Consider the following 25,470-nt stretch of genomic DNA (forward strand, 5'->3'; position numbering starts at 1 on the left):
AATGGAGGTTGTCACCAGGATCGAGGCGTTGATGGGCACCAGGATGGATGCGCTAGATAATAAACTGGATTCGGTTAAGATCGACGTTAACCTTCTCCGCACAGACCACGCTAAGACTAGCGAGAAAGTAAAATCACTCGATCTCAACACCTCGAGTCTTGTGACAGACAAGGCGGAACTGTAGAGAGAGGTCCGGGCTTTGCAAGCTGCACGAGAGGAAACTCGACGGCTACTTGATGACTATGAAGGTCGGAATCGGCGCAATAACGTCCGCATTTTGGGTGTTCCGGAGGGTGCGGAGCAGCGTGCGCCTGATCTCTTTGTTGAAGATTTGATCCTCAATCATCTAAAGCCCAAGGGACTCAGCAAGTTCTTCACAGTGGAGAGGGCACACAGGGTGCCAGGCGGGCCGCCGAAAACGGGGGCGCCAGCTAGGCCCATGATCGCTAGGGTCCTGAATTATCGGGACTGCGATGCTATACTGCAGGCCTCGCGAACGGATGGCCCGCTGCGGTACGAGAATGTCACTGTGTCCTTCTTTCCGGACTTTACACAAGCTGTGCAGAGGATGCGCCAGAGCTTCCTCCATGTCAAGCGGAAGTTAAGAGAGAAAGGGATTAAGTACTCCATGTTATATCCTGCTAAACTAAGAGTCGAGGCAAATGAACGGACTTGGTTTTTCGATAATGCGGAGGTGGCGTCAGACTGGCTGGACATTGTGCGACCCGATGGAGACGAAGAGCAGCGGCAGGAGGCCGAGGACAGTCAGCCCAGAATGAGAGACTACTGTATTGAGTGTGTTTTGGATTTTTCGCTGTGGGGGGGAAATGTGGCCTTTTATTAATGTGTAATGGTACTGATTTAGGCTAATTTGTTTGTTCCTTCGGAATGTTTTTTCTAAGAGGTAGGGTCGGGAGCTGTGCGGCAGGCGCCTCCTATTCCTACTTTTAGCTACCATTGTTGGGTGGGGCGACAGGCACACTGCTAGTTGGGGTTGGGGCGTTGTCCTGATGCAGGGGTGCAGGGAGGGGGGAAGACCATTGGTTGGGGGCGGGGGTTTCTTTGTCGTTTTGTGGTTTCGGTTTCGTTTTGAATTGCATTGGGTGTTTGCTGGCATGGATGTGCGAAGGGGAGTGGGGTGAATGTCTTGTACCAATCAGGGATCAGGGATTCGGGTTCTGAGTTGGAACGTAAATGGTCTTGGGGACAAAATCATAAGAGGCATGGTTAGCCAGTTTATCAGGCGTCATTCACCAGATGTGGTACTACTACAAGAGACTCATCTTATAGGCAACCATTGTATGGTCCTTCATAGAGGGGGTTATAAACTCATAGCACACGCAGGATTTACTACGGGTTCGAGGGGAGTTGGGATTCTAGTGAAGAAAGCCTTTCCGTTTGAGCTGCAAACTACGTGGTCGGACCAGCGGGGCAGATATGTGGGAGTGTCCGGGAGAATGGGGGGTAAAGTTGTCACCTTTCTTTCTATCTATGTCGCCCCGGCCCTCCAGTCTGGCACCTTTAAGGATCTTGCTAATGTGTTCCTTTCGCTCCCGATAGGTCTTCTTGTTCTGGGTGGCGATTTTAACACTGGTATCAATGGCAGTTTAGATCGGCTTCCGCCGAGATTGCTTCCTCCGGTGCGTCAGTGGCTTTCTGAGTTTTTGAGTTCCCTGCGCCTCGTCGATGTCTGGCGCTTTTTGAATCCTAGGCTGAGGAGCTATACGCATCTTTCGGCTGCCCACGGCTCGATGTCGCGGCTTGATTACATTCTGATGCCTGCCGCCACTGTGCGGGAGGTGCGTCATCTAGGTAGGGGTATTTCTGACCATTCCCCTGTCTGGGTCCGAGTTGAGATGGGACAGCCCTCGGTGGGTAGAACTGGTTCTATCAACGCCTGGCATCTTCGTGATCCAGTTGTTAAGAAAGAACTGTTTGGGGCAGCCGAGCGCCATTTTCAGCACAATTTGGGTACTGTGGATTCGGCCCAGACGTTGTGGGAGGCTTATAAAGTTCAAAAGACGGAGGCGACAGAGTGCACACCTCTTGCTTCTTCTTTTTTTGCTCGTTGCTTTTACTTTTGCTCATATTTGGTTTTGCGTGCTGGTCCGGACCGTGTCCTGCCCTTTTGACACGTGTAAATACTACATTTCCAAACTGGGTCTCCATGTCGCCCCAGAACCGGACGCACAGCTTAGTTCCGTGCATCATTAAACAATGCCACAAATGTATTGCTTTTCTTCAATATTTTTATTTTTATTTTCATCTTCATTTTTGCCACAGTTATCACTTTAACCAATGTTTTCCGTTGTCACATGAGAGACACTTATGTTTTACGCTATGTCCTTAATGCCACAAAAATGCCAATCCAGGCCTTATCTTGGAGCATGGAACGTACATAAGGATTCCTCCTCAGTTGATTCAAATAACCCAATGCATTTCGGGCCTTGCTTGGCCCTTCGTCAGGGGTGCTCTACAAATCAAAACATTAATATTAGACTCTGTGTTTCCACAATTTCAACATGTTATTTATCACTATACATATTACGAGTCCATGCCTAAGGTTCCAGCTCTCCCTTTTATCGACGTCCTCCCGCTAATGTGTAACTTCATCGCTACCGCTAGTTCAATGCCCTAACTCGCCCCTTCCCTTCTAATTCCAACAACCATAAATTCCCACTATCTCCTTTCTGATCTAAACGAATCTGAACGAAGCATTTTAAAACCCGCGTCTATTGCATATCTCGCTGTCACCGCATCTCATGAGCTAATTAGTACTCTCCTCTTACCTTCAACAAGTAATATGACCACCTTCCTTACGCCGTGTTCATAACAATCTGTGTCCTTCCCTCTCGCCTCACTCTATTTGTAGCACCTGTGATGTTGCCCCTCCCCTACATCTGACCTGTTACCATTTAACTCCTTCCTTCCCCTCTGCAAATGTGATTACGTTCTACCTATCCAGGTTGTTCCTTTCTACACTTAACATCGTTAACCCACATTCCACGTTACATTCATCCTGCTCGGAGTCATTCCGCAATAGGTAATTCAACTTTCATAAACCAGTGGCATTGTTTAATGATGCACGGAACTAAGCTGTGCGTCCCGTTCTGGGGCGACATGGAGACCCAGTTTGGAAATGTAGGCTTATAAAGTTGTCATGCGGGGTGAGGCGTTGTCTCTCATTGCGGGCAAGAAAAAGAGACGATTAGCTGACATTAACGCAGTTGAGGCTGAGGTGGTTTGCCTGGAGGAGCAGGTCGCTGGCGACGCGACTGCGGAGAATCAGCATCAGCTACGCCTTAAGCAAGATGAATATCATGGGCTGTCTAGGGAGTCGGCTGTGACGCAGCACAACGAAGTCCAGAGTAGGATGTACGAGCACGGTGATAGGGCAGGTAAACTTATAGCGTGGCTGGAGAGAGGTGACCGCGCTTCCCGATTGGTCCCCGAGCTTTGCGATGGTGGTCCCGATACCCTAACAGATCCTCAGTTAATTGGGGACTCCTTTGGTCGTTATTTTGAAAATATTTACGCTTCGTCGGAAACTCATACCGGCTATGAACATTCTGAAATGATTAGGGATAATATTATGCCCACGTTGTCCGATGAAGATCGGAAATATATGGATTCCGTCATTACAGACGACGAAATTGGGGGAGCCATTAGGAGTATCAATTCTGGGAAGGCTACAGGCCCTAATGGCATTCCTATCGAGCTATATAAATTGAATGCTCATAAAATTGCGCCACATATTAAAGCCATGTTCCTTAAAAGTAAAGAAACTGGTATGCTACCCTATGATCAACTTATCGCCAATATTGTAGTGATTCACAAGTCGGGTAAGCCCCGAGCCTCCCTCTCTACCTATAGACCCATCTCATTGATCAACGCGGAACGCAGGATCTTGGCCAAAGTGCTAGCGATTAGGTTAGTTAAGGTCATTTACACCCTGGTTCACTCGGATCAATCAGGCTTTATGCCGCGTCATAATACGGCACTGAATCTACGCCGTCTGCATGGAGTATTGGGCAGGGCCCGTGATTTGTCGCAACACGCCGTTTTGGTGTCTCTTGATGCCACCATGGCTTTTGACCGGATTGAATGGTCCTACCTATTTGCTGTGTTGGAGAAACTGGGCTTTGGATCTGAGTTTATCGGATGGGTGCGCTTGATCTATACCGCTCCATTGGCTCGCGTAGTTGTTAATAATTGACAGTCTGGTGATTTTAGATTGAGGAGAGGTACACGGCAGGGATGTCCTCTCTCGCCCATACTGTTTGCTCTGGCGCTGGAGCCCTTGGCGGCTTGGGTCAGATGGGAAAGGATGATAGGTGGACTGCGGTGGTCCCCTGACTGGGAGGATAAGATCTCTCTCTATGCTGATGATGTGCTCCTTTATCTCACTTCACCTAGGTCCTCGCTAGATGTTTTTCTCGACATCCTCAGAGTGTTTGGCGAGTTCTCCGGCTTTGCCAATAATTGGGCTAAGTCTGTACTGTTGGTGTTATCGGGAGACCCACCTGTTGTACCGCAGAACTGCCCTCTTCAAATAGTCACAAAAGGGTTTGTATATCTGGGAATCTATATTGCCTTGGACACTAAGACTCGATATCTTGAAAACCTGCTACCGCCTTTGGTTAGACTGCGTGCTGATGTGGAGCGCTGGAGGGGGAGTGCTTTTTAAGATGCTGGCCCTCCCGCGATTCCTGTATGTTCTCCAGAACGCTATGGACCCCCTACCTGCTAAATATTTCAAGGAGATAGAGGCTCTTCAGAGACAGCTTCTTTGGGATGGTAGACCCCGTATTGCATATAATAAACTTACCCTTGCCTGGTACGATGGAGGTATTGGACTCCCTGACCTGAAGAAATATTATTGGGCCTCTCAATTGGCGGCTATTAACCATGTGATCTATGGCCTACCCGGTGACCCCGGATATGCGATGGATCGTAGCCAGTCCCCGGGAGGAGATTTCCTTCAAGCCTTGTATAATCGGCCGGGGCGATTCTCTTTGATGGGCCCCACTGCACACGCGGTCAGGGTTTGGCATGCGGCTAATAGAAATCTGGGATGGGATGGGAGATTGACTCTCGCCACCCCCCTCTTTAGCTCCGCCAAGCTGGGCAATTTGTGGACGACCAAGGGCTTTGATAAGTGGGAATTGATTTGAATTAGCCAGATAAAGGACGTTTGGGGGAAAGGGGAGATCCTGACCTTTGAGGCACTCCAACAGAGTCACCACCTCCACGATAATGAACGCTTTCGCTATCTCCAGGTTAGACATGCCCTCCTCTCTCATGTATTGCCAGAAGACACCCTCCCGGATGCCTCCCCCCTTGAGGACCGTGTTCTGGATGGGCACATCCCTGAAAAGACCATTTCATTGATTTATCGTAAACTGATCAACCATATAGAGGACCCATTGAAGTACATTAGAGAGGCGTGGTTGACCGATGGATTAGTATTAGATGATGAGGATTGGGTTGAGGCTGTATCTTCCCCCAGGGTTGTGGCCATTCAGATGAGGTTGCGTCTGGTACAATTGAAGATTCTGCATTGGTCGTATGTTACTGGTCCGAGTCTGGTGAGGATGGGTTGGAGTACAAGTGGAGAATGTAAGAGAGGTTGTGGAGAGATTGCTACATTCTTACATATACTGTGGCACTGTGATAGAGTGCAAACGTATTGGCGCGCCACTCACAATATTCTGCGAGATGTCTTGGGTCGTGAGGTCAGATTAGAGGCGCGCAGATGCTTATTAAATGTTTGGGAGCCCACAGATCTTAATCAGTACCTGAAGCAATGGGTTACTCTGGCTTGTATGATCACCAAGCGCAATATCGCTCAGTTGTGGGGAGCTGCGCAGCCACCTCAGAGCGCCAAGTGGATTCAAGACCTGGACTGGTGTATGTTTCGGGAACGCGCTGTATATATTGCAAGGGGCTGCCCGGAAAAGTGGTTACAGGTATGGGGGCCTTGGAATGTGTACCGAGGAGATATTTGTGCCCCCCATGCCAGGCGGCTAGATCTGGATACTCTGGACTCCCCTTGATTCCAAGTTTTTATCTTGTATTTGTATCCTGTATGCGAGACATCCACTACTCCCAGCACAATTGTAATAATGCTGATATATCCCCAATGCAATTGTTATGTTTGTTTGTTTATTTTCAATAAAAAGAAATATAAAAAAAATAAAAGAATAAACTGTATCTATAAAAATCACCGAAAGTCGATGAGTCGTCATTATGTTGTGGTGATTACCATCCACTGGGGATGTTGTGCTGAAAATAATGTGATCGCGGCTACCTTACAGTAATGTTAAATAATGTGGTGCATCGCTAAATGCTTATAAGTTCCCAAAGGCGAGACCGATTGCATTGCAAAGGCTTGTTTACTTATGTTATCCCTGATGTAATGGCAATCATAGTTACGGTATAAATATAACATTAAAAAAGATCAAGTGAAAGCTTTTGCAAATTATTTATGGCGAATTTCTGAATCCACTGCATCTCCCATTGGTTCTACGGGTGATTCTTTTTGATAGAAGAAAAGTGTTGACACTGCCATATTTCGGTTTGCAACTAAGGTCCATGGGGCATATTATCAAGGATGGCGTTAAAAATTATCGCCGGTTTAGCGGCAGAAACGGTGATAATGGGCTTGATAAAATGCCCTTGGGAATTCCAATAGAAGCCCATGTTAACACCAGAACCTGGGCTTCTATTGGAATTCTTCAGGGCATATCATCAAGCCCATTATCGCCGCTTTAGCAGCAGTTTTCTGCTGCTAAACCGGCGATTATTTTAACGCCGTCCTTGATAATATGCCCCTATGTTTTCAGAACAAAAACAGGAAAGCCAAAATCTGATGCACCGAAAATGCTTATTTTGGTTTGTTCTGGCACACATGCCACAACCATTTTTCCGAAGAAAGCCGTGCCGCTCAAGATAGCTACCACGGGTGAGCAAAGTGGGAGCGGAGCACTCATTACATCGGAGTGGTTTGGCTTGTCGGAAGCTCAGTTCCAGCTCAGAATAAGGCTATGATCTCTCTTCCAGTTTAACAATCCTATCCCCTACGGTCACTATTAATTTTATTTTAAAACAATACTGAAAGATGTAGAAGTCAGTCACAATTTGTGGAAGAAATTCTAATTACACAATTTGAACGCTTAATTAAGATCCACTGAACGCTGCCGTAGCTACTGAGGAGACCTTATCCCTATGCCTTGGAGATTTCTCAACAAACACAATACCCATTTTACTGATAGTCAGGATCCTCGTTCATCAACTGGAAAACATATTTATGGGTTAAAAGATGATGTAATTAATAATAAAGTATCGGCAGAACTGGTGATCTACCTGGGGTGTGGTTTCGACAGCGGCCCGTGGTTCTGTTGTGGAATAGAGGGGTTTTATGAATTTGCCCAACAAACTTTTCAGAGCCTTTCCAACGTGGTGTAGATTGACACCTTCCTTTTTGACACCTTCCTTTTTGACACCTTCCTGTTTGACACCTTCAAGAGTCTCATTGTTGACCTTCTTGATTTTCTCCAGTTTCCGACGGAAGAGGTTTTTTGGCTCTAAAGTATCATACAGGTGGGTTAGAGTTTCCTCTGTCAGATAATCCTGCAGGCTGACACCTTGATCCAGGAAAAGCTGCACGAAATTCGGCCTATTTTCAACCAGAGCAAGAGTAAGCGCTGGGTACAAGTCTTCAGGCTGTAAAGATAAAAGAGACAATCCGTTAATCTGCGGGGTGGCACTTGTGTCTGTGTTTCTGTATGTATTGATTGATTCAGGGAGGTGAGTTGAAATGCTGCGCAAAGAACAGTTTGTAAATTGAAACAGTTGGGGCTACATGTGAAAAGGTGGTTAGGCGGTAACTGGGAGCCAATTCAAGAGGAAAATAGACATTATACAAGACAAAAACAGCATCACTTGAGAGACAATATTCGTTGTTCATTATTGCAGTACAGTCCATGAGCACAGGATTGAAAGTTGTGTACTGAATATGTCGAGTTTGAAGGACACCAATGCTTTACTATTTATAGGCTGTCCTTCTATAAATAAATGCAAACACATTTAGGAAGCCTTAAGAAGCTAGCAGTAAAAATCCTGTTTGCGAACACAAAAATGTGTTTTGCAATGTACAAACATTTTGAATTTGCAATATGGGTAATTATTTGCGATTACCTAGGCTTTTGGGAATCGCAAATTAACACCAACTTCTAGTTGGTGGTGGTTGGTGGTAATTAGCAAATTCCTAGAAAAATACCATGTGGCGCACCCACATATCCTTAAGGCATCTATGTCCGATATATGTGCACTCTTACATTTTTTGGGGGTGCATCAGGGTGGCCCTTTGGCCCCCTGTCACCCTTGAAAATGCATTTGTAATTTGCGAGTATCTATTTGGTACTCGCAAATTGCGAATATCCTCCCATTCATTCCTATGGGCCTCTAGGCCCATAGAAATGAATGGGAAGGCATTCCCTATTAGCGAATTGCAATTTGCCATTCGCTATTAATGAATATGTAAGAATCGCAATTTTGTTTGCAAAACCTACAAAACCTACATAAATTGCATTTTGCGAGTCTATAATAGAGAAACAGTAAAATTCTCTATTATAGACTTGCAAAATCCAATGTTGATACATCTGGCCCTTTGGTTGAAACATATTTTGCTTGGTCAGCAAGTTCTTTCTTTTGCAGGTGCGTGCTTATGAATACATTTCCTAGCGAAAAGGAGTATTTTTGTATGTCTTAGTTTACTGACAGTAAAGCCTGAGAAGAGAAATCTTGGCAAGAAACATGGAGACAACATGAGCAGATGAAGCCTCCTATTCATCGTGTACCAAGCATGGGAGACGCTCAAGGTTAGCGAATCTTTCTGGGATGGGAAATTGAGTTGCTGCTGCCTATGCACACCACGAGAAGGGAGATGTTTCGTTCTAGGAGGTATGGCAAAGAGATACGGATGTTCCTGAAGCTTCTGTTCATTTTAATTACTCTTTACACTGGCAGAAGTTATAGGAGATTCGCTCAGCCTTTGAGGGGTACAGGCTTCTCTGCTTCCTTTATTCTTCCAAGTGTCAAGCTTTATGCTAAACACTTATTCCAATTCTGGGAGACTTCTACTGAAGTCTTCACTTTGGTGACATCTTCTCGCATTCCCAAATGTCTCTGAGACCCCCCCTAAGCTATCCTCATATTTTAATTTAGAACCTAGATTTGATGACTGCAGAACTTATTCATGTTTAGGAGAGAGAATCGGAATATCTTTATGTAACACCTATTTCTAATTTTCAGTTTCTGTATTGCAGTGACTCTCACTATTTTGTATTTTATCCTATCAAGACTGAACCAATTGCGATATAGGTTTGCCAGCTGTAATCTTGTATTTTTAATATGCTTATGATATGAACATTTACTGGACTGATTAATTGGTAATAAAGGTACTTAACTTCAATTACTGATTCCTAATTTTTATTGTTGGTTAAATTGGGCTACACAAGAATTGAAATGTTTCATTATTGTTAACTCCCTTTTCGTTTCTGTCAACTTACAAAGATCCATCAGATGGGAGATTCTAAATCATGCATCACCATGCTCTCAACAGTAACAAGAGGCTTCTCCTTAACTCAAAGCATTTATAATATATTCTTAACACAGGCAGGAAGATTGCACAATCAAAACTGCAGATCTGAGGCTGTCAAAGCTAAGAGTTAGCAACAGAGGCTCAGTGGAAACTTAAAACATCCACATCAGAAGCAGCGTGAACATCACCTGCTCAGAACAGCTTTTAATATAACAGAACATTGAGAACATCAGCAGTGCCAAAATGGAAACAAGCTACTTGCTTTCCTAGTGCAAGCTGTAACTTGTTAGATGCGAGTTGTCTCTCAAAAGGTCTCTTTAAGCTGAGTAACAGGCTTGAGAGCTGCGAACATAGTTCAAGTTGTGGTAATGTCGTACATTTATCAAGCAACGGGACATGAACCAGCAGTAGTGTTCTTCCTACAGTTTCTATCCTCTGAGCGGTCTCGCTCAGCTTCGTCTCATAGTACCTGTTTCTTAGAATGAATCCTGTGTAAGATGGCTCAACAGGAACCCTGTATCCATAATGAGGTGTATTCGATCAAAACACTGAAAACCTCCCAGGCACATGCTGGTTTCCTAGGACGTAAATTATGACTAGACTGCTCACATGATCCTTACTTCATGGAGGAGTCACAGGTGTAAAACAGTCCTTACACAGGGGTGCTGACCCCCTGGGTGGTCCTGGCCTTGAGAGATGCAAAAGGGCTTTACATTTAGCTTGCCAGAGTTGAACCACCCTCAAGGGATTACTCAGGCTTTCTAGCCATCTTTCAGCCTATTTCTTTGTTACAATCAGAACAGGCCATCCTCACCTAGAGATCTGGTTCATTGCGAGAACCTTGCCAACTGTTATTTTTCATAAGGCGATTGAAGTTGTTAATCCAGTCATCAATAATATACGGAACACCTCATTCTCTTTGGCAGTAGTTTCAGTGCCTTAGAACGTGGCAGAGGTCAAACCTCTTTTTAGTAAAAGTGCCGGCTGATTTTTCGATCTTGGCAAAATTCAGGCCAATATCGCGTCTTCTTGTACCTAAAAAGATACCGGAAAAACTGGTAAATGACCAATTGGATACTTTTTTAGAAAAATCTAAGGTTCTTAGATACTATACATTTGATGCTGGATGGTGGTCATAATGCTGTTGTGATTCTATTATATCTTTCAGCAGCATTTATACCGTCTCACTTTCAATACTCCTTCAGATTCTCTTTGAAATTGGGATCATAGACAAGTCCTGGTCCTGGCTCAAATCCTTCCTTGCAGATAGAAGGTAATCAGTATCTATTGGGAAGTTTTCATCTGATGAAAAAGATGTATCATTTGTTGTCCCACATGGCTCCTTTCTCACAACCTCTTTATTTAATGTGAACATGGTCCTTCTCATATCAGTGATCATCTAAATTGGTATTTTGACTACTTCTTATGCCGATGATACTCAAATGATATTATCTTTGGACAAAAACTCTTTTAGGTCAGAATTGAACTTTAAAAACAGTCTAACTGAGATTATTCACAGGATGGAATATAATCACTTGAAATGAAAAATAGAAAAAACTGAAATGCGCTAGTTTGAAAAACACAATCTGTTCTCCACTAAAATCTGGTAGCCCAACCCTGATCCTCCTTCCCCTCGGCCTGTAGAGGTGGCTAGAAACGTAGGGGTTAAATTTGAAATTTTCTGTCCTTTCAACTACAAGTATTGTCATTGGCGGGAGCGTGTTTTTCTTTCATCAAATATTTAAAACATCTCTTGACTTTCTTCCATTGGCCGCTAGGAAAACATAATTTGTTTGTGCTTATAACCTCAAGATTGCACTACTAACAGCCTCTACTTAGCATCTTCTTCACAGTTTAGAAGTTGTTCAAAACTCAGCAGCTAAGCTTGTGCTTAGACTTCCTAGGAAAAGTTCAGCTTATAAAGCACTTAGAGAATTGCATTTGTTGGCCATTCACAAAAGAGTTCTCTCTAAATCATTGGTCTTGCTCATTAGGTCCTTCCATGCTACTGGCCCTGAATAATTATCCAATCGCTTTTCTCATTATAAGCCTACAAGAACGCCTAGATAATATAAATATAATCTGTAAAAGCACACCTACCTTTAGACTAAAGTCAATAGTTCCTGGTTGCAATGATGAAGCATGCCACCTCCCAGGTAGGTTAGATCTTATTGTCCTTTTGACAGAATGTTCTAAACTACACTGAATCCATCAATGACTAGAGATACCCTGGCTCAGCTCAGGTCCCAGAACCAGACCTAAATGTCCCTGCTGACCTACCAATGAAATTGAATCACCTTTGTAAACATTCTGCATCTAAAATTCAGAGTTATAGTGTAGACTACAAAGGGTCGACACAACTACACCCAAATGCTCCTAATGAGGTCAACTTCAATTCAGAGTTCAGGTGCAGATCTGAATGGGCTCCCAGAGCAATATTCAAATATACCTCGTAACCCTACCGTAAAAAAAAAAGAGTTAAAAATAACCTGATGCAGTAGAGAAATTGCCTAAAATCTGATATTTGCAAAATAATCTAGTCTAGTCACAACAATATCCTGAAACGTATCCCGAAGCCTAAACCCCGAAAATGTTGACTTTTGATGTAAATCTTGAAGATGCCCCAGATGCCGATCTCACACCCATGATTCTTTTGCCAAAATAGACCATGCCTTGTGGCAGTAATATATTTCATCTCCTTTACTAGTGTCCTCCCAAACTATTTCCCCACATGTGTACTCCTCAACAATTCCTGCTTCTGATGTAAATGTTGAAAATGTTCCTTATCGTCACAGTCACATCCCAAGACTCCTCACAGCAACACCAATTGCACCAATTGCACTGGGACCTTGAGCAGATCTTCCAAACAATGTGGCATGGAGGAATAAGGGCACAATTCACTTCAAACTGTTGGGAACAGGCGTCAAGAGCAGGTATCCTGGCAAATTCAGAACATTCAATGGTGAAAATGGAAGTTCTGGTTATGTATGTGCCCCAGATCTGTTGTATAGATTCTCCCTTTGTATTCTTCTTCCTGGTATTTTACTTATAACTGCATAGGCTGTGTGCTGGTCTGAAAAGCCCTCCTTAAGCTGAGTCTTCCATGTTGGTATAACCTTATCGGAAATCAGGACTTTTTTTGGTGTTTTCAATATATCAATTCTCATCAACAGTGTTGCCATCGTCAGTGTGGAAGATATCATGGCCTTAGAGAATGCCATTGATTGCATTGTATCTGAAGCTATCATTAGTGGTATTCTCGTTAACAGTGTTGTCGTGATTGACAGTTTTGATCGACTGTGTCATCCATGGAAAAGATTATAGGAATCCTAACTTTAATACTACTAAATGCCTTTTGTGAATACCGAAAGTCGTAAAGTTAGGATTTTGTCTCAGATTACTTTTGGGAATAGGGCCCAGGGATACTAACACATGTACTCAGTCACCTAAACAGTCATTGAGACAACCACATAGTATTTCATAAAGCCTCTCTCACACTCACTTACTCACCCATATAGACACTAACATACACATTCACTCACTCATAACGCTACTCACACACCCACTCACTCATCCATACACCCACATATCTTTTTATATATGTTCAACACTCAGAAACCTTTAGAAAACACTCAAAATCACTGGATGAGGATATCAGTGATGTCAATAGTGATGTAATTTGAGATGTCATTAGTTATGTCATTGACCATGTCATGAGTGATGTAATATGTGAAGTCATAAGCAGTACATTGCAGTGGCAAAAGTGATTGTTAGGTCAGGTAACTATAACTGCTGAATTTCTATGGTGTTGTCCAAGTGTAATCTGACCCTAAAAATTACATTACTATAACCGGTTTTTTTCCAGTGAATTATATATTTAATTCAATGAAAAAAGCAATGGTTACAGGGACATTATAGTTAGGCCGACTTGTAAATAAACAGAGAAATTCAGCCTTTAGAGTTAGTGATCTAACAATAACTGGTGCCCACACAATGCACTGCTTATGACTTCACATATTCCATCACTCATGACATGGTCAGTGACAACACTGACATCAGAACCAAAAGAAATTGGCAATTGTAGCCTTGTAATTAGGCTGCCAAGTATGTGTCTTAAGTGTTTCTCCAGGCCTTACTGAAGAAAGGCAAACATTTACAGTTAAGAAGACATATTTTAAAGAAGTGTTTCAGGAATCCCGCAGAGGGCAAGATATCAACAATAGATAAAAAAAACAAGACTACCTAATAATGGCCCAAACAGAATGCAAGATATACTGGCTGCATTGAACATAAATAAAAAAGGATCAATTATGCCCATTTATGACTCCTCTAAAAGATAAAGAATGCCAGCATATGACATGAAAACCCAGAAAACAGGCAGATAAAAAGAATCTAGCAACAGATAACCACACAATATCATCATATATAAGACCAGGCCTCAGTGACTCAAAACAGAGATAAAAGACTTGAGCAGCAGCTAGTGCACAGTGATAATATAATCATGTATAGCACTCAGTAACCAAAGGCAGCGATGTAAGAGACAAGCAGCAGAAGTACCATACCAATGACCCAAGACAGATATAAGAGACTCCATCATTAGATACCCCACAAACTCATAAGCAAGACTTGACACAGAGACCAATACATATCATCACTAACTGCTACATGATGGCTCAATATAATCAGAACTAGCAATCACTGAGTGAACAAAGTGATCAAAGATACCACCTGTAGATTCTTCACAACAATACCGCACTCATGACCTGCAGCCAGTGACCAAACAAAGGTAGAGACTCCTGAAGAAGATGCTGCTCAATAGCATGACTACAAGGATTATGGATTGGTTATTTTGTTATCTAGTCACCCCAGGTGCCAGCCATATTGAAATGTGTGACTCTGAGAGGGTACAGGGGCAATTTAAAACAGTTCAGCTTCTCTCACCTTCCAGCTCCACCCACTGTTGAAGATGTGATTTTTTGCTAAATCCAGGCGGTTCCATAACACTGCCAGTTCGAGATGGTAGGTCCAGTTCTCATTTTCCATGTGATCCATTCTTTGTGATGCTGCAAAGAAATAGGTTGACATGCAAGTGACATTCTAGCATGGCTACCGACATTTTCATGCAACAGTAGCACATATGCAAAAAGCACGGTTCATCTAGGAAATGACTGATAAACAAAGAATGCCTAACAAGAATTGAGAGAGGTTTATAGTAAAACCTAACCAGCTGGAACTGTGGAGAGTGTGCCCATCACATACCTGGCAGAAAGAAGTTGACATGGAGAAGAGGAGGGTAGCACATCAAAGTTTTTACAACAATTATAAAAAAAAGACACCCAGGTCAAAATACACTTTTGTTACTTCAATAAGTTAATACTGCAGTAATGGTCCTGCCTTCACTTTTTTGAAAATTCACTGTCTGCCTACTAGGCAGTCTGCCTACTTTATTTAGATGCTGGGGTGTCCATGGAGGAAAGCCTGTTGAAGTGCAGCCACCTCAGTCAGAATTCATAAGTTCTGTCAATGGTGCCATAGTGAAAAGCGCCTGTCTGAGGAATGCGCGCCACTTTGTCTCCTGGGCCAATCATAATGTAACTTCCTGCTGATGTGACTGTGGTGATAACATTTGCTCAGGACTCCTGAATTTTCAAATATTTCATGCATGCAATGGCATACTAATGTGCAATGCATATGTGTATAATGTTGACGTTTAAGACATTTTTATGAACATACCTGTATGATTACATAGCATTTCTAAATTTGGTGAAAGCTGTCTTAAATAAAATGGACTCTTACATAAAAAGGACATCAATGGAAAACCTAAAAAATTTGACCATACAGGTTTGTTGAACTAAATTGCGTAAATTGTTAAATTAAAAACTTATGTATTGCACATCATTGGGATAATGGAAATGTAACATCATGTAGAAAGTGCATCAGACAAGATGTACCCTTTAATTTATTAAGTACATGTAAAATCAATGTCAGTCCCAAATTTGAATCATTCAACATGTTCAACAATGTACACATTCCCCTTGTCTAGTGCAAGTCCTGTATTGTATCAACAGTCACATAATTCTATAAGGTGTAAGGCATATATGTGTATTCTAATCAGTAATCAAGGTGCCAATAATCTACCTGTAGTAACACTTCAAAAAATAATTCCAAACATCTATTTGTTGGTGTCCGTTATCACGATGAATGGCTGCACCTAAATACAAATGACCATCACATACCATTTTAAAAAGGGTACACACTTAACAAATTAAACATCAGAATACATGTGCTGTTTGTCCTGCAATTTCAGTCAACTTTGTGAAATCAAAATATTGGTTTATTTAACCAGTGAGATATGTGTCTCATAAATCATAAATCAAAACATAAACATTACAATGAAATGTCCAGAGCACTGCCAAGGGAATCCTGCTCCGGAAGGGGCATCACGTAAGCACAGAGCCAGGCAGCTCAATGATTTTATTTGGGGCTGGGTTTTTTTGTTTTGAGAGGGGTTGTCTTCTGTTTGGGAGGGGTGCCTTTGGTTTGGGAGGTGTAGTTCTGGCTTTTGGAGAGGTGGGATGGGGTATGGGAACAGTGTTTTCGGGTATGGGAGGGGTTGGCTGGGATTTGGGAGGGAGCTTTGAATTTAAGAGAGGGAGGTTACGGTTTGGAAGGGGTTAAGGTAGGGCCAAATAATAAATCTTCTTAGGGAAAATAGGATGTTCGGCAGGAAGTTGGGTTTGGGAAGTAGAGGGAGTGGCAGTGTCTGATATGCACGTGTAAGTTGAGGGTGCAGTTGCCTGTGTGTCTGATGTATGTATTGTAAGTTTGGGTGTGGCTATTTGTGTTTCCTGGGCGTTGTATCTAAAGTGTGTTTCTGTGTGTGTGTGCTATTGAGGTGCTGGGTGTGGTGTCTGTGAGTGTGCTGGTGGTAGGTATGGTATCTGTGGGTGTGCTGGTGGTGGTGTGTGTAATGTGCATGGTGTGCTTGTTGTAGCTGTGGGTGTGCTGATGTAAATGTAAATGTAAATGTAAGTGTACTTATATAGCGCAAACCTGTCACCCAAAGGGCATCCTGGCGCTTGCTTAGGGAACCCGTCCTGGTATTCCCCTGTGAGAAACCCCGGCAGGGTGTCCACAAGGTGAAAGCCAGGCATCCCGCCGCTGATGGTGTTTGTGGGTGTACCGTTGTGGTGGGAGTGGGTGTGCTAGTAGTGGTGGCAGTGGTAAGGGGTGTAGGTGTAGCTGTGGCATCTGTGGGTGTGGTGCATGTGGTGTATGTCTGCTGTTTGGGAGAAGTCTGTGTTTTTGGAGTATTTGTGTTTATGTGTGGGTGTGCTACTTGTGTGTTACAGTAGGTGTGTGCAAAGGTGTTAGTGTACGGTGGAACAGAGCTGGGAATAGGGAATTGTGATGGGGAAGGGGTGGAGTTGAGGCACAAAGTTGGGATGAATGGGAGGCTGTGGGCAGTGAGGAGGCTAGACCTTGAAATTACCTCTGTAGGCCTCGCATAGCACTGTGTATGCTTTTCAGGTAGGCTACCATTTGTTGCATATGGCAACGAAAGCCCCAAGATGGCATTCAGGAGTGCAGTCTGGCCTATGGAGATGTTTCATAAGAGGTTGACAGCCTCCTCACTCAGCGCGGCTATAATGCCACCCCTTTTAAGGGGGCAGCTTTCACCAACTGTGAGGGTAGCACGAGGGAGGGTGGCTATTGTTATCTGGGTGGCGGACAAAGATGCAGTTAGTAGAGTTCCTGTAAGTTCTGCCACCACTAGGTACTACTCCCATGTGGAGGCCTCCGAAGTTGATGATGTTGAGTTGGAGACCTCCATTGCAGTCCCCTCAGCCTCCGTGCCACTGGGTCCCTCGGTGTCAGTATTCTCTGCATCCAAACCACAGTGGCTAGCTGCATCCTGGCCTAAGAAGCCAATGTCTACAACGCCTGCTCCTGAAGATGCTGTAATGACATATACACAAGGACTATTGTATCTGTGTAATTGAAACATATCATGAACTTTAATCACAAAACATTTAACAAGTTTTAATTTTTCACCGGCTTCAATCGTCTCAAAATGTGGTTGCACATTAGCATGAGCTCCTGCATGTAGGCAATGTTTTCAGAAACTATTTAGTCACAATTTTACCCATGGTAGCACCTATCTCATGTAGGTTCTTGTCTCTTACCAGATTTTATTTCTCTGCAGGAACTGTTTAACACATCTGAATGATTGGGCTATGTTGTTTAGAATAGTGAAAGTATGTCACAAAAAAAGGATATTAACCAAAAATACCTTTACAAGACCAGAAATCTGTAATATTCACATTCAAAAGGAGTAAAATAGGAATCAATGTTTGTCAACGAATACTGCAATGTTGTAGCATTAATTGTATAAACTGAAATAGTGTTTCCTTTGGTTGGCCATTTCACAATGGTAACACTTACTTAAAGTTACTAAAGTAGATTTCAAATGCAAAAAATATTAATTAGATTCTGCACTGGATTAGCTTATCAATGTAACACACTCTCTGCAGATACCTATGCTGTCGAAGACATTAAGTGGAACTTTGTTGGGTGGATTTACAAAGGACTTCTACAACATAGTCAAATACATAGGCCTTGATACATTTAAAATCAGCTTCATTACGGAGCAAAAACATGTTCTCATTTGACTCCTGAATATATCAAGGTATTTGAAGTTTGTTTTACCATTGTGAAATTGGTTTACAAAATATGATGGCTTTCACTTTAATCGAACATTGGTACAACATCACAGTAAATATTCCATATACTAATTCATATATAATTTCCCCCTTCAAGGATTTATATGTAATCCACAATATGCAACATATGATACCTTGACGCATTTATACATTTGACTAATGAGCGCCTCATTATGAGTTTTTCAGAACACTCCTACTAATATGTGATGGAACCTTTAAATATTCTTTTTTTTCTCCATCATTGATTTATCATATGGGCACAACAAACGACATTGAAAAATGGTTTTGGGTATATGTTACAGTGTCAGCAATGTGTACACATTCCTATCTGTGTTGTTCCAAAAACTGTAAACCGCTCACAAATATTTTTTTAAAAACAGACTGTCTTACATACACACATGTGAGGTAGTATGAAATCATGCAAATCTGTCACTTTTAACATGCGTGAAATAGTATTTTGTAATCAAAGCACATTAGGGCATGTTATGTTTTGAATCTAAAATGTAGCCATTTAATCCGATGATACTAGACATACTAGTTCACTTGCTCACTCTTGTTTATGTATAAAAGCAACTTACCAATGTGATGTTTGGAACATCTACTGTATCATTAGAGCATTTATGCTATGCCAGCTGTAATAGGGCTAACCGTACAATATTCACAATAGTGAAGGAGCATCACACCTGGGACAATAAAGACCTGCTTGGTACAACTGGCCCTTACAAATAGCATCAAACCCATTTATATTTGTTGTTCAGGCAGGCATGTGTCTACTAAAACAAGTCCTTTGGTAGTGAACAGAAATCAGGTGTTATCACTTTCCACAAAATCCTATACAAAACATATCTTCATGCACCTTGTAGCAAACTTACACATTCAAGAGCTCTGCTTCTGCATTAGACCTTTGTCAACCTTAATGTTGATGGCAAAATTAGTTTTCATAACAAAAAATAGTTATTGCATACGTTGAACTCACACTGGAACTTACCCCATTGATGCTGTTGTTGGGCTCTCAACTGTCCATCAAGTTACGTATTGGCCACCACAAGGATGCATACCATTTGTGGGGTCGGGGTGAGGTGCACATGCTTCACACACTGGGAGAACTTTTCTTGCTGGATTTCTGATGACTTCTTGGTCCAGCGTCGCAGGCCCTCCTACCTCTTGCAACAGAATATGCTGCACTGCAAGGTATGCACCTTCTTGGCGATGGCCTTATACATTTCCGTTTCTGATGGGCATTGACCTGTATGGATACTAGAAATTAAAGAACAAATATTTGTTTTGTGACTTGTTTTTTGCCTGTATTAATGTAATATAATTTTATTACATCATTTACAGGCATTACTAAAGAGTCTCAACACAATATATGTTTTGTCTTTCATTTTGCCCAAACATAATAATAAGGAATATTTTTGTTCTAACCTGATGGCTAGCCTTATCCCTTGTGATTCCCTAAATCAATAATCCAGGCCAGTGACATCCTATTGGCTAGAGGGGTTCCAATGTTTTGTGTGAGAAAAGCTACTTCCTATCAGTGAACATCACTTTGAAATACAAAAGGCTAAAGAACTTGCGCATTGTAACTAGACACCCCCAGCTACATTGGCATGAAGCCTAATGCCCATAGAGCCAGGTACTACAGTTTGAACTGAATATCATGACTAATGGCACTATGAAAGGGCTGACATGTATGTCAGGGAAAGTGTGCTCTTTTTGTATGTATAGACATGTGTGCGTATGAAGGGAATATATTTGTATGAGTTATTGAGAGCCTGTAAAATTGTAACTGCTTGTGTAATTAATAACTCACCATTTCATTTTTCCTCCATTTGAAAGCATTCAGAAGCATAATTTTGTTCACAATCCTCAATGTTCCAGTGGTTCACCTCTGTGAATCAGCTCCAGCCTGGCCCACAAATCTGACTGAGCACTGCTCATTGTCAGATCCTACTAACAGGAGCCTGATGATGATGGTGTCACATGAACACAGCCTTATCTTGACTATGATATGAATACATGGCCTTGTGCCCATTAATATACCGAATGGCTGGATACACCAGATCTAGACAGAGTGATTTGTGGGATGATACACATAGCAAACAGCAGCATTTTTTTGGTATGTAAAAACTAATATTATATATATATTTGCAGGTTTTGTGAGATAGAGGGACAATATTGTTCAATTACCAGTACGTGGCTAACATTACACGTGTGGTTCACGAACTTGTGCTATATATACAATATTCCTACATCAAGATGGCGATGGCAGCGGATATTTTCAGAGATCGAGAGCAAGCAGCTGATGCTCTTTTTTTAAATTTACCTGCTATACCTACTGGAGGAAAACCTAAAGAGAAAATAAATGAGTCCGATGATGTAAAATCGAAATTAAAGAAATTGGAAAAATTGCTCCGTACAGAGCTAACTAAGTGGTGGGAGTAAAAAAGCTTGGAAAAGTATAAAGAGGCGGGAAGGGTGCCCCGCAGTTTGAGGGTACTTATAGCACCGTCATTTGAAAACCCAAATCCCCTTATGCTTAACCCCTTCCATGCTCATGACGAGCTCAGCTCGTCATGCAGTACACTGCTTGTGTGCTCATGACGAGCTGAGCTCGTCATGAACAATGGAATTCAAGGATCTGCAGCACAGGAGAAGAATCTCTCAAGCAGCGATGGAGTTAAGGAGTGGGCCCAGGATAATCTTGACGCATCCATGGGAATGGTGTTCATCTTGGTGAAATACGGCGAAATCGATTGAACTCAGCGGAATGGAACAACAGGAGGTCATTATTAAAGGGCGTGATGAGATCAAAAAGCGCCTGGGAAAATATGAAGAGACAATTAAGACACGTAAAGCCTTGAAGTTCGCAAGGGATAAGTCGGACTATGAGAATGGGAGAATATTTACGTTCTCAAGGAAATTTTAATCAGTTAAAAGACAAGCATTGACTACATCTGTATCCGCTCCAATGGCTCAAACTTCACTGATTCAGCAATTGGCTGCCCCTGCACAATCAGATACTGATCAGAGCTCTATTTACAGCAGTGTGAGCTCTGAAGATGAAAGCAACGACCAACTGAGTGTTGTTAGTAGCTTCACCCCATCTGAGGAATTGGTTTTTATGGTGGAAGATCGGCGAAACACATTGAGGTCGAGGGGCACACAGCAAGTGAAAGGCAGAGGAGGCGAAACAAATCTCATAAAGAGAGGAGGAAACGCCGGCGGTTTCACGAAAAAGAGAAAGGGAAGGGGGAATCCACAAGCGAAGTAGAATACAATAATTCCCCCACCATAACGACTTTGCTAGACATGGTTTCATCAGCAGAGACTGAACAGAATAAAGACAAAACTCGAAAAAAAGACAAAAATGAAAAAGAAAAAGAAGAAAAAAATGAAAATAATGAATTAAAAGTCTTAAAAAATAGTGGAAAATACAGTGATTAACCTGACAGAATTTGATTTAAACGCTGCTGAAACCCAGCTTCTTGCTCTGGGACTTTCTTTTTGTCCGAAGAATGGGTTCAAATATGTACAAACGAGAATTGACACTTTTAAGTTTATCCGGAAATTGAAACTTTTGAAATATCATACACTCAATAAAAAGATCAATTTAGCTGCTACAATTTTGAAAGAATCCCAAGTGAGTAAGATTTTTTCTATAGCGGACACCACGGCTCTGAAAACTGCTCACTCGCTTGCTAATGATGATACAGATTCCATAGCCAATACTCAGGAAGTTTTTAGGCCTATGGGAATAAGCAGTGGCAGTGCTGGTAACAGTCCCTTTTGTCCTAAGTCCACTGTTGTCCCAGTTATGCCTAGGGACGCTATTGACATTTTTAATGATCGTGTAATTGAGGATCTAAAAGAACTTAATTGGACTGTTGCTAGGAAGGATAAACATAGAAGTTATAGAGATAAACAGTACTCTACCCTTATTCGAAAGATCAACTCTCAGGGTAGCATCATTGTTAACAAGGCAGACAAAGGCGGCAACGTCGTCTTGTGGCCACGTGATATGTATGTTAAGGAAGCTGAGAGACAATTGAGCGATCCAGTTTGTTACAGAAAAGCCTCCTTTAATGAATTGAATAGAGTAAAACTATTAGTGCATACAAACTTAGCACAATGGAAAAGAGAAGGTTTGATAAGTAAAAAAGAGTTTGAGTTTTTGAAGAAGGATTTTCCTATCACTCCTACGCTATACTTATTACCTAAAATCCACAAAGGTACTTCACCTATACCTCGGCGTCCTATTATCTTGGCCCAAAATGGACTTTTAGAACCTTTATCTAAATATGTGGATTATTTTCTTCATGATTTTATGGAGGCTCTTCCTACTTACTTAAGAGACACTGGTGATTTTTTGACTAAATTGAAAAATGTCATTTGGAAACCCAATTATATGTTTTTGGTTATGGATATTACTTCTCTTTACACTTCGATTAATCACAGCGATGGTTTAACAGCTAATCAAATATTTTGAACACAGCAAAATGTTGATTACCATGATTGATTTATGTCTCAAAAATAATTTCTTTTTGTTTAACAATGAAGTCTACCAGCAATTGCGGGGTGTGGCGATGGGGGCATGCTTCTCCCCCAGTTACGCGTGTTTACACGTGGGATGGTGGGAGAGGCATGTTCTTGGGGGGCTCCGTGATTGTTTGGGGGACTCTGAGACTGGCATTGTTAACATGTTGCGTTATATAGACGATGTGTTTATAATCTGGCAAGGCTGTAAATCTTCTGCTGAAGACTTTGTGAGTAATATCAATATCAATTCATTGAATCTGGCATTTACAGCTAACATAAATAATGTGAGTGTAGACTTCTTAGATGTAGAGGTTTACATTATGGACAATAACATCATGACTAGGATGCATAGAAAATCCACGGCTGGAAATTCTATTTTACATGCCCAAAGTAATCATCCTCGCCATCTTTTCAAGAGTATTCCTTATGGGGAATTTTTAAGAATTAAGCGCATATGCAATAATGAGATTGACCTTGTAACATGTCTTGATGGTTCCTTTCAAAGGTTTTTACGTAGGGGATACAACAAAGATGTACTCACTAGTTCCCTCAAAAAAGTGATGTCTAATCAGACTAATTCTACTCTCAGTTCTGGGGCTACCATTAATGATACACTGGAGTTGGTGCCCACTAAAACTGATAAATCTACTATTCGGTTAATCACCACGTTTAAAAATCAAGAAAGGAAGATCAAACAGATATTGAAATCCAATTGGCCTATTTTAAAAACGGACATCACATTAGCTCCCCTATTGGAGGACATGCGGGGTATTACTTTTCACAGAGCACCCTCCATGAGGGATGCTCTGGTAAAAACTAGTCCGGAGGTCAGTATTACATCTAATTGGCTATCTAATAGAACTGGGTTCCGCAAATGTAGCTCATGCAGGGCCTGTACATTTGGAGCCAATACTACTGAATATCATGAAGGACTCACCAATACTGTTATTAAGATCAACAGTCTTTATACCTGCAAAACTGATCATGCGGTTTACGTTTTAAAGTGCACTTGCGAGTTGCTATATGTTGGTAGCACCAAATTACAAGTGTATAACTGCATTTTACAGCATCTTCAGGCCATAGTTAATCCTGACCCCAATTACCCAGTGGCGCATCATTTTAAATTAGTCCATAATAATAATTTGAATGATTTACAATATTTTGTAATTGACGCTGTTCCTCTGTCCAAGAGAGGGGGTGATAGAAAGAAGAAATTAAGACAATTGGAAAGTCATTATATAGTCCTCCTCAACACTAAGATTCCTAACGGCTTGAACATGGGAGAAGATCTTAATAATTTTTTGTAAATATTTTGCCTTGTTTCATTATTTGCATAATATCTTAATGGTTTTACCTATATTTATGGTTTTACCTTTTTTTATATTGTGCTGAGGATGATATATTGCTAATTTATTGGGCTTGTCTATGGATTATTCTAGTGAGATGCATATGATTTATGAAATTACCCTGGATATTCTTGATGCAAAGTTACCTCTTCCTGATCAATATATTAGATGTAATCTAAATTCCTTTTCCATTTCTTTTTAAAGTTAAATTTATGAAATTTTGCACATGTTCTTACATTATATGTACTTTCTGCTGAAGTTGTGATTTATATTAGCCTTTTTTTGCACTTTATTGCACTCGCACTTTTCACTAATGAATTTTGTCTGGCTGTTGATAAGTTGTTATTTTAGAAATTATCATGCTCTGGTCCATTTTAGGGGCTAAAATTGTTGCACTAGTTTTTGCACGTTTTTCATTACATTATGTGGTTTTTAACTCCTTTACTGGATTGTGTCTGTTTGACCTCCTGGGACAAGAAGTATTAATTAATATTTTTCTACCATTGTATTTGCTGGCTGTGACTTTGGGCACTTGCCCTGTATTTTCATTCTATTTTCGTCATTGTATATATATAATATGGTTTTATACTTTTTCATTTGCTATGAATTCTCTTAATAACAATGATGCTATGAACAAATTATTTAGAAAATAATCTTTTAAAAAAATAAAAAAATAAAGTTTTAAAAGATTTATAACCTAGCCAGCTGATTGTGATGTACTAGTATTTTTACTATGTCCTTGCTTAAATGGGAGGAGTCAAGGGAAGTGACTGCTAGTATATAACCACATGTATCTCTGGGACTGTCATGTGATCAAGTCCGGGTTACCCGGCCGAAACGCGCCATGCTGCCTAGTTTCCATAGGAAATCCGCAACGTTCTATTGGGAATAACTTTGGCGTTGATGGACGGAATTGGCTGAATTTCTCCAAGAAAATGGCCAGCTCCGCTCCTTCCCTGAAAGTTTGGGGGGGATTCGTCAAGAGGGGGCCGAGATAAAAGGGGGGTCCCAAAACGTGTTTTCCCCATGTTCATTTCCATAGGGTGGTTGGACTCACTTTTAGCCCGAACGGCTGAATGGATTTCCACCAAACTTGGCAACATTGTAGGGACTGATAGCCCGATGTGCCTTTGCTATGTCTCAAGATATGTGCTCCAGTGGATTTCGAGTAATTTAGGTTCAAAAAAATATATATATCTATAAGCGTACCAGCGCGCTACGCGAGTTTGCGAGCGGAAAGCTGATTGGCTATCGGGTG

The 25,470-nt window shown here is 41.7% G+C and overlaps 1 protein-coding gene across 4 annotated transcripts in view; it reads right to left on the reverse strand.

Annotated features, from left to right (window-relative positions):
- The window catches only part of LOC144773622 (transient receptor potential cation channel subfamily M member 2-like), a 1,628,848-nt gene that overhangs the window by 1,171,056 nt on the left and 432,322 nt on the right, over positions 1 to 25,470 (reverse strand). For all 4 annotated transcript variants that reach the window (XM_078658771.1, XM_078658770.1, XM_078658769.1 and 1 more), the window contains exons 12-13: positions 14,546 to 14,667; positions 7,366 to 7,725 (exon numbers count right to left, since the gene is read on the reverse strand). In XM_078658771.1, the coding sequence (XP_078514897.1) occupies positions 7,366 to 7,725; positions 14,546 to 14,667 (482 nt within the window). The remainder of the gene's footprint in view (positions 1 to 7,365; positions 7,726 to 14,545; positions 14,668 to 25,470) is intronic.

The sequence above is a fragment of the Lissotriton helveticus genome, chromosome 8, assembly GCF_964261635.1.
Source record: "Lissotriton helveticus chromosome 8, aLisHel1.1, whole genome shotgun sequence".
In the NCBI taxonomy this organism is placed as follows: Eukaryota; Metazoa; Chordata; class Amphibia; order Caudata; family Salamandridae; genus Lissotriton; species Lissotriton helveticus.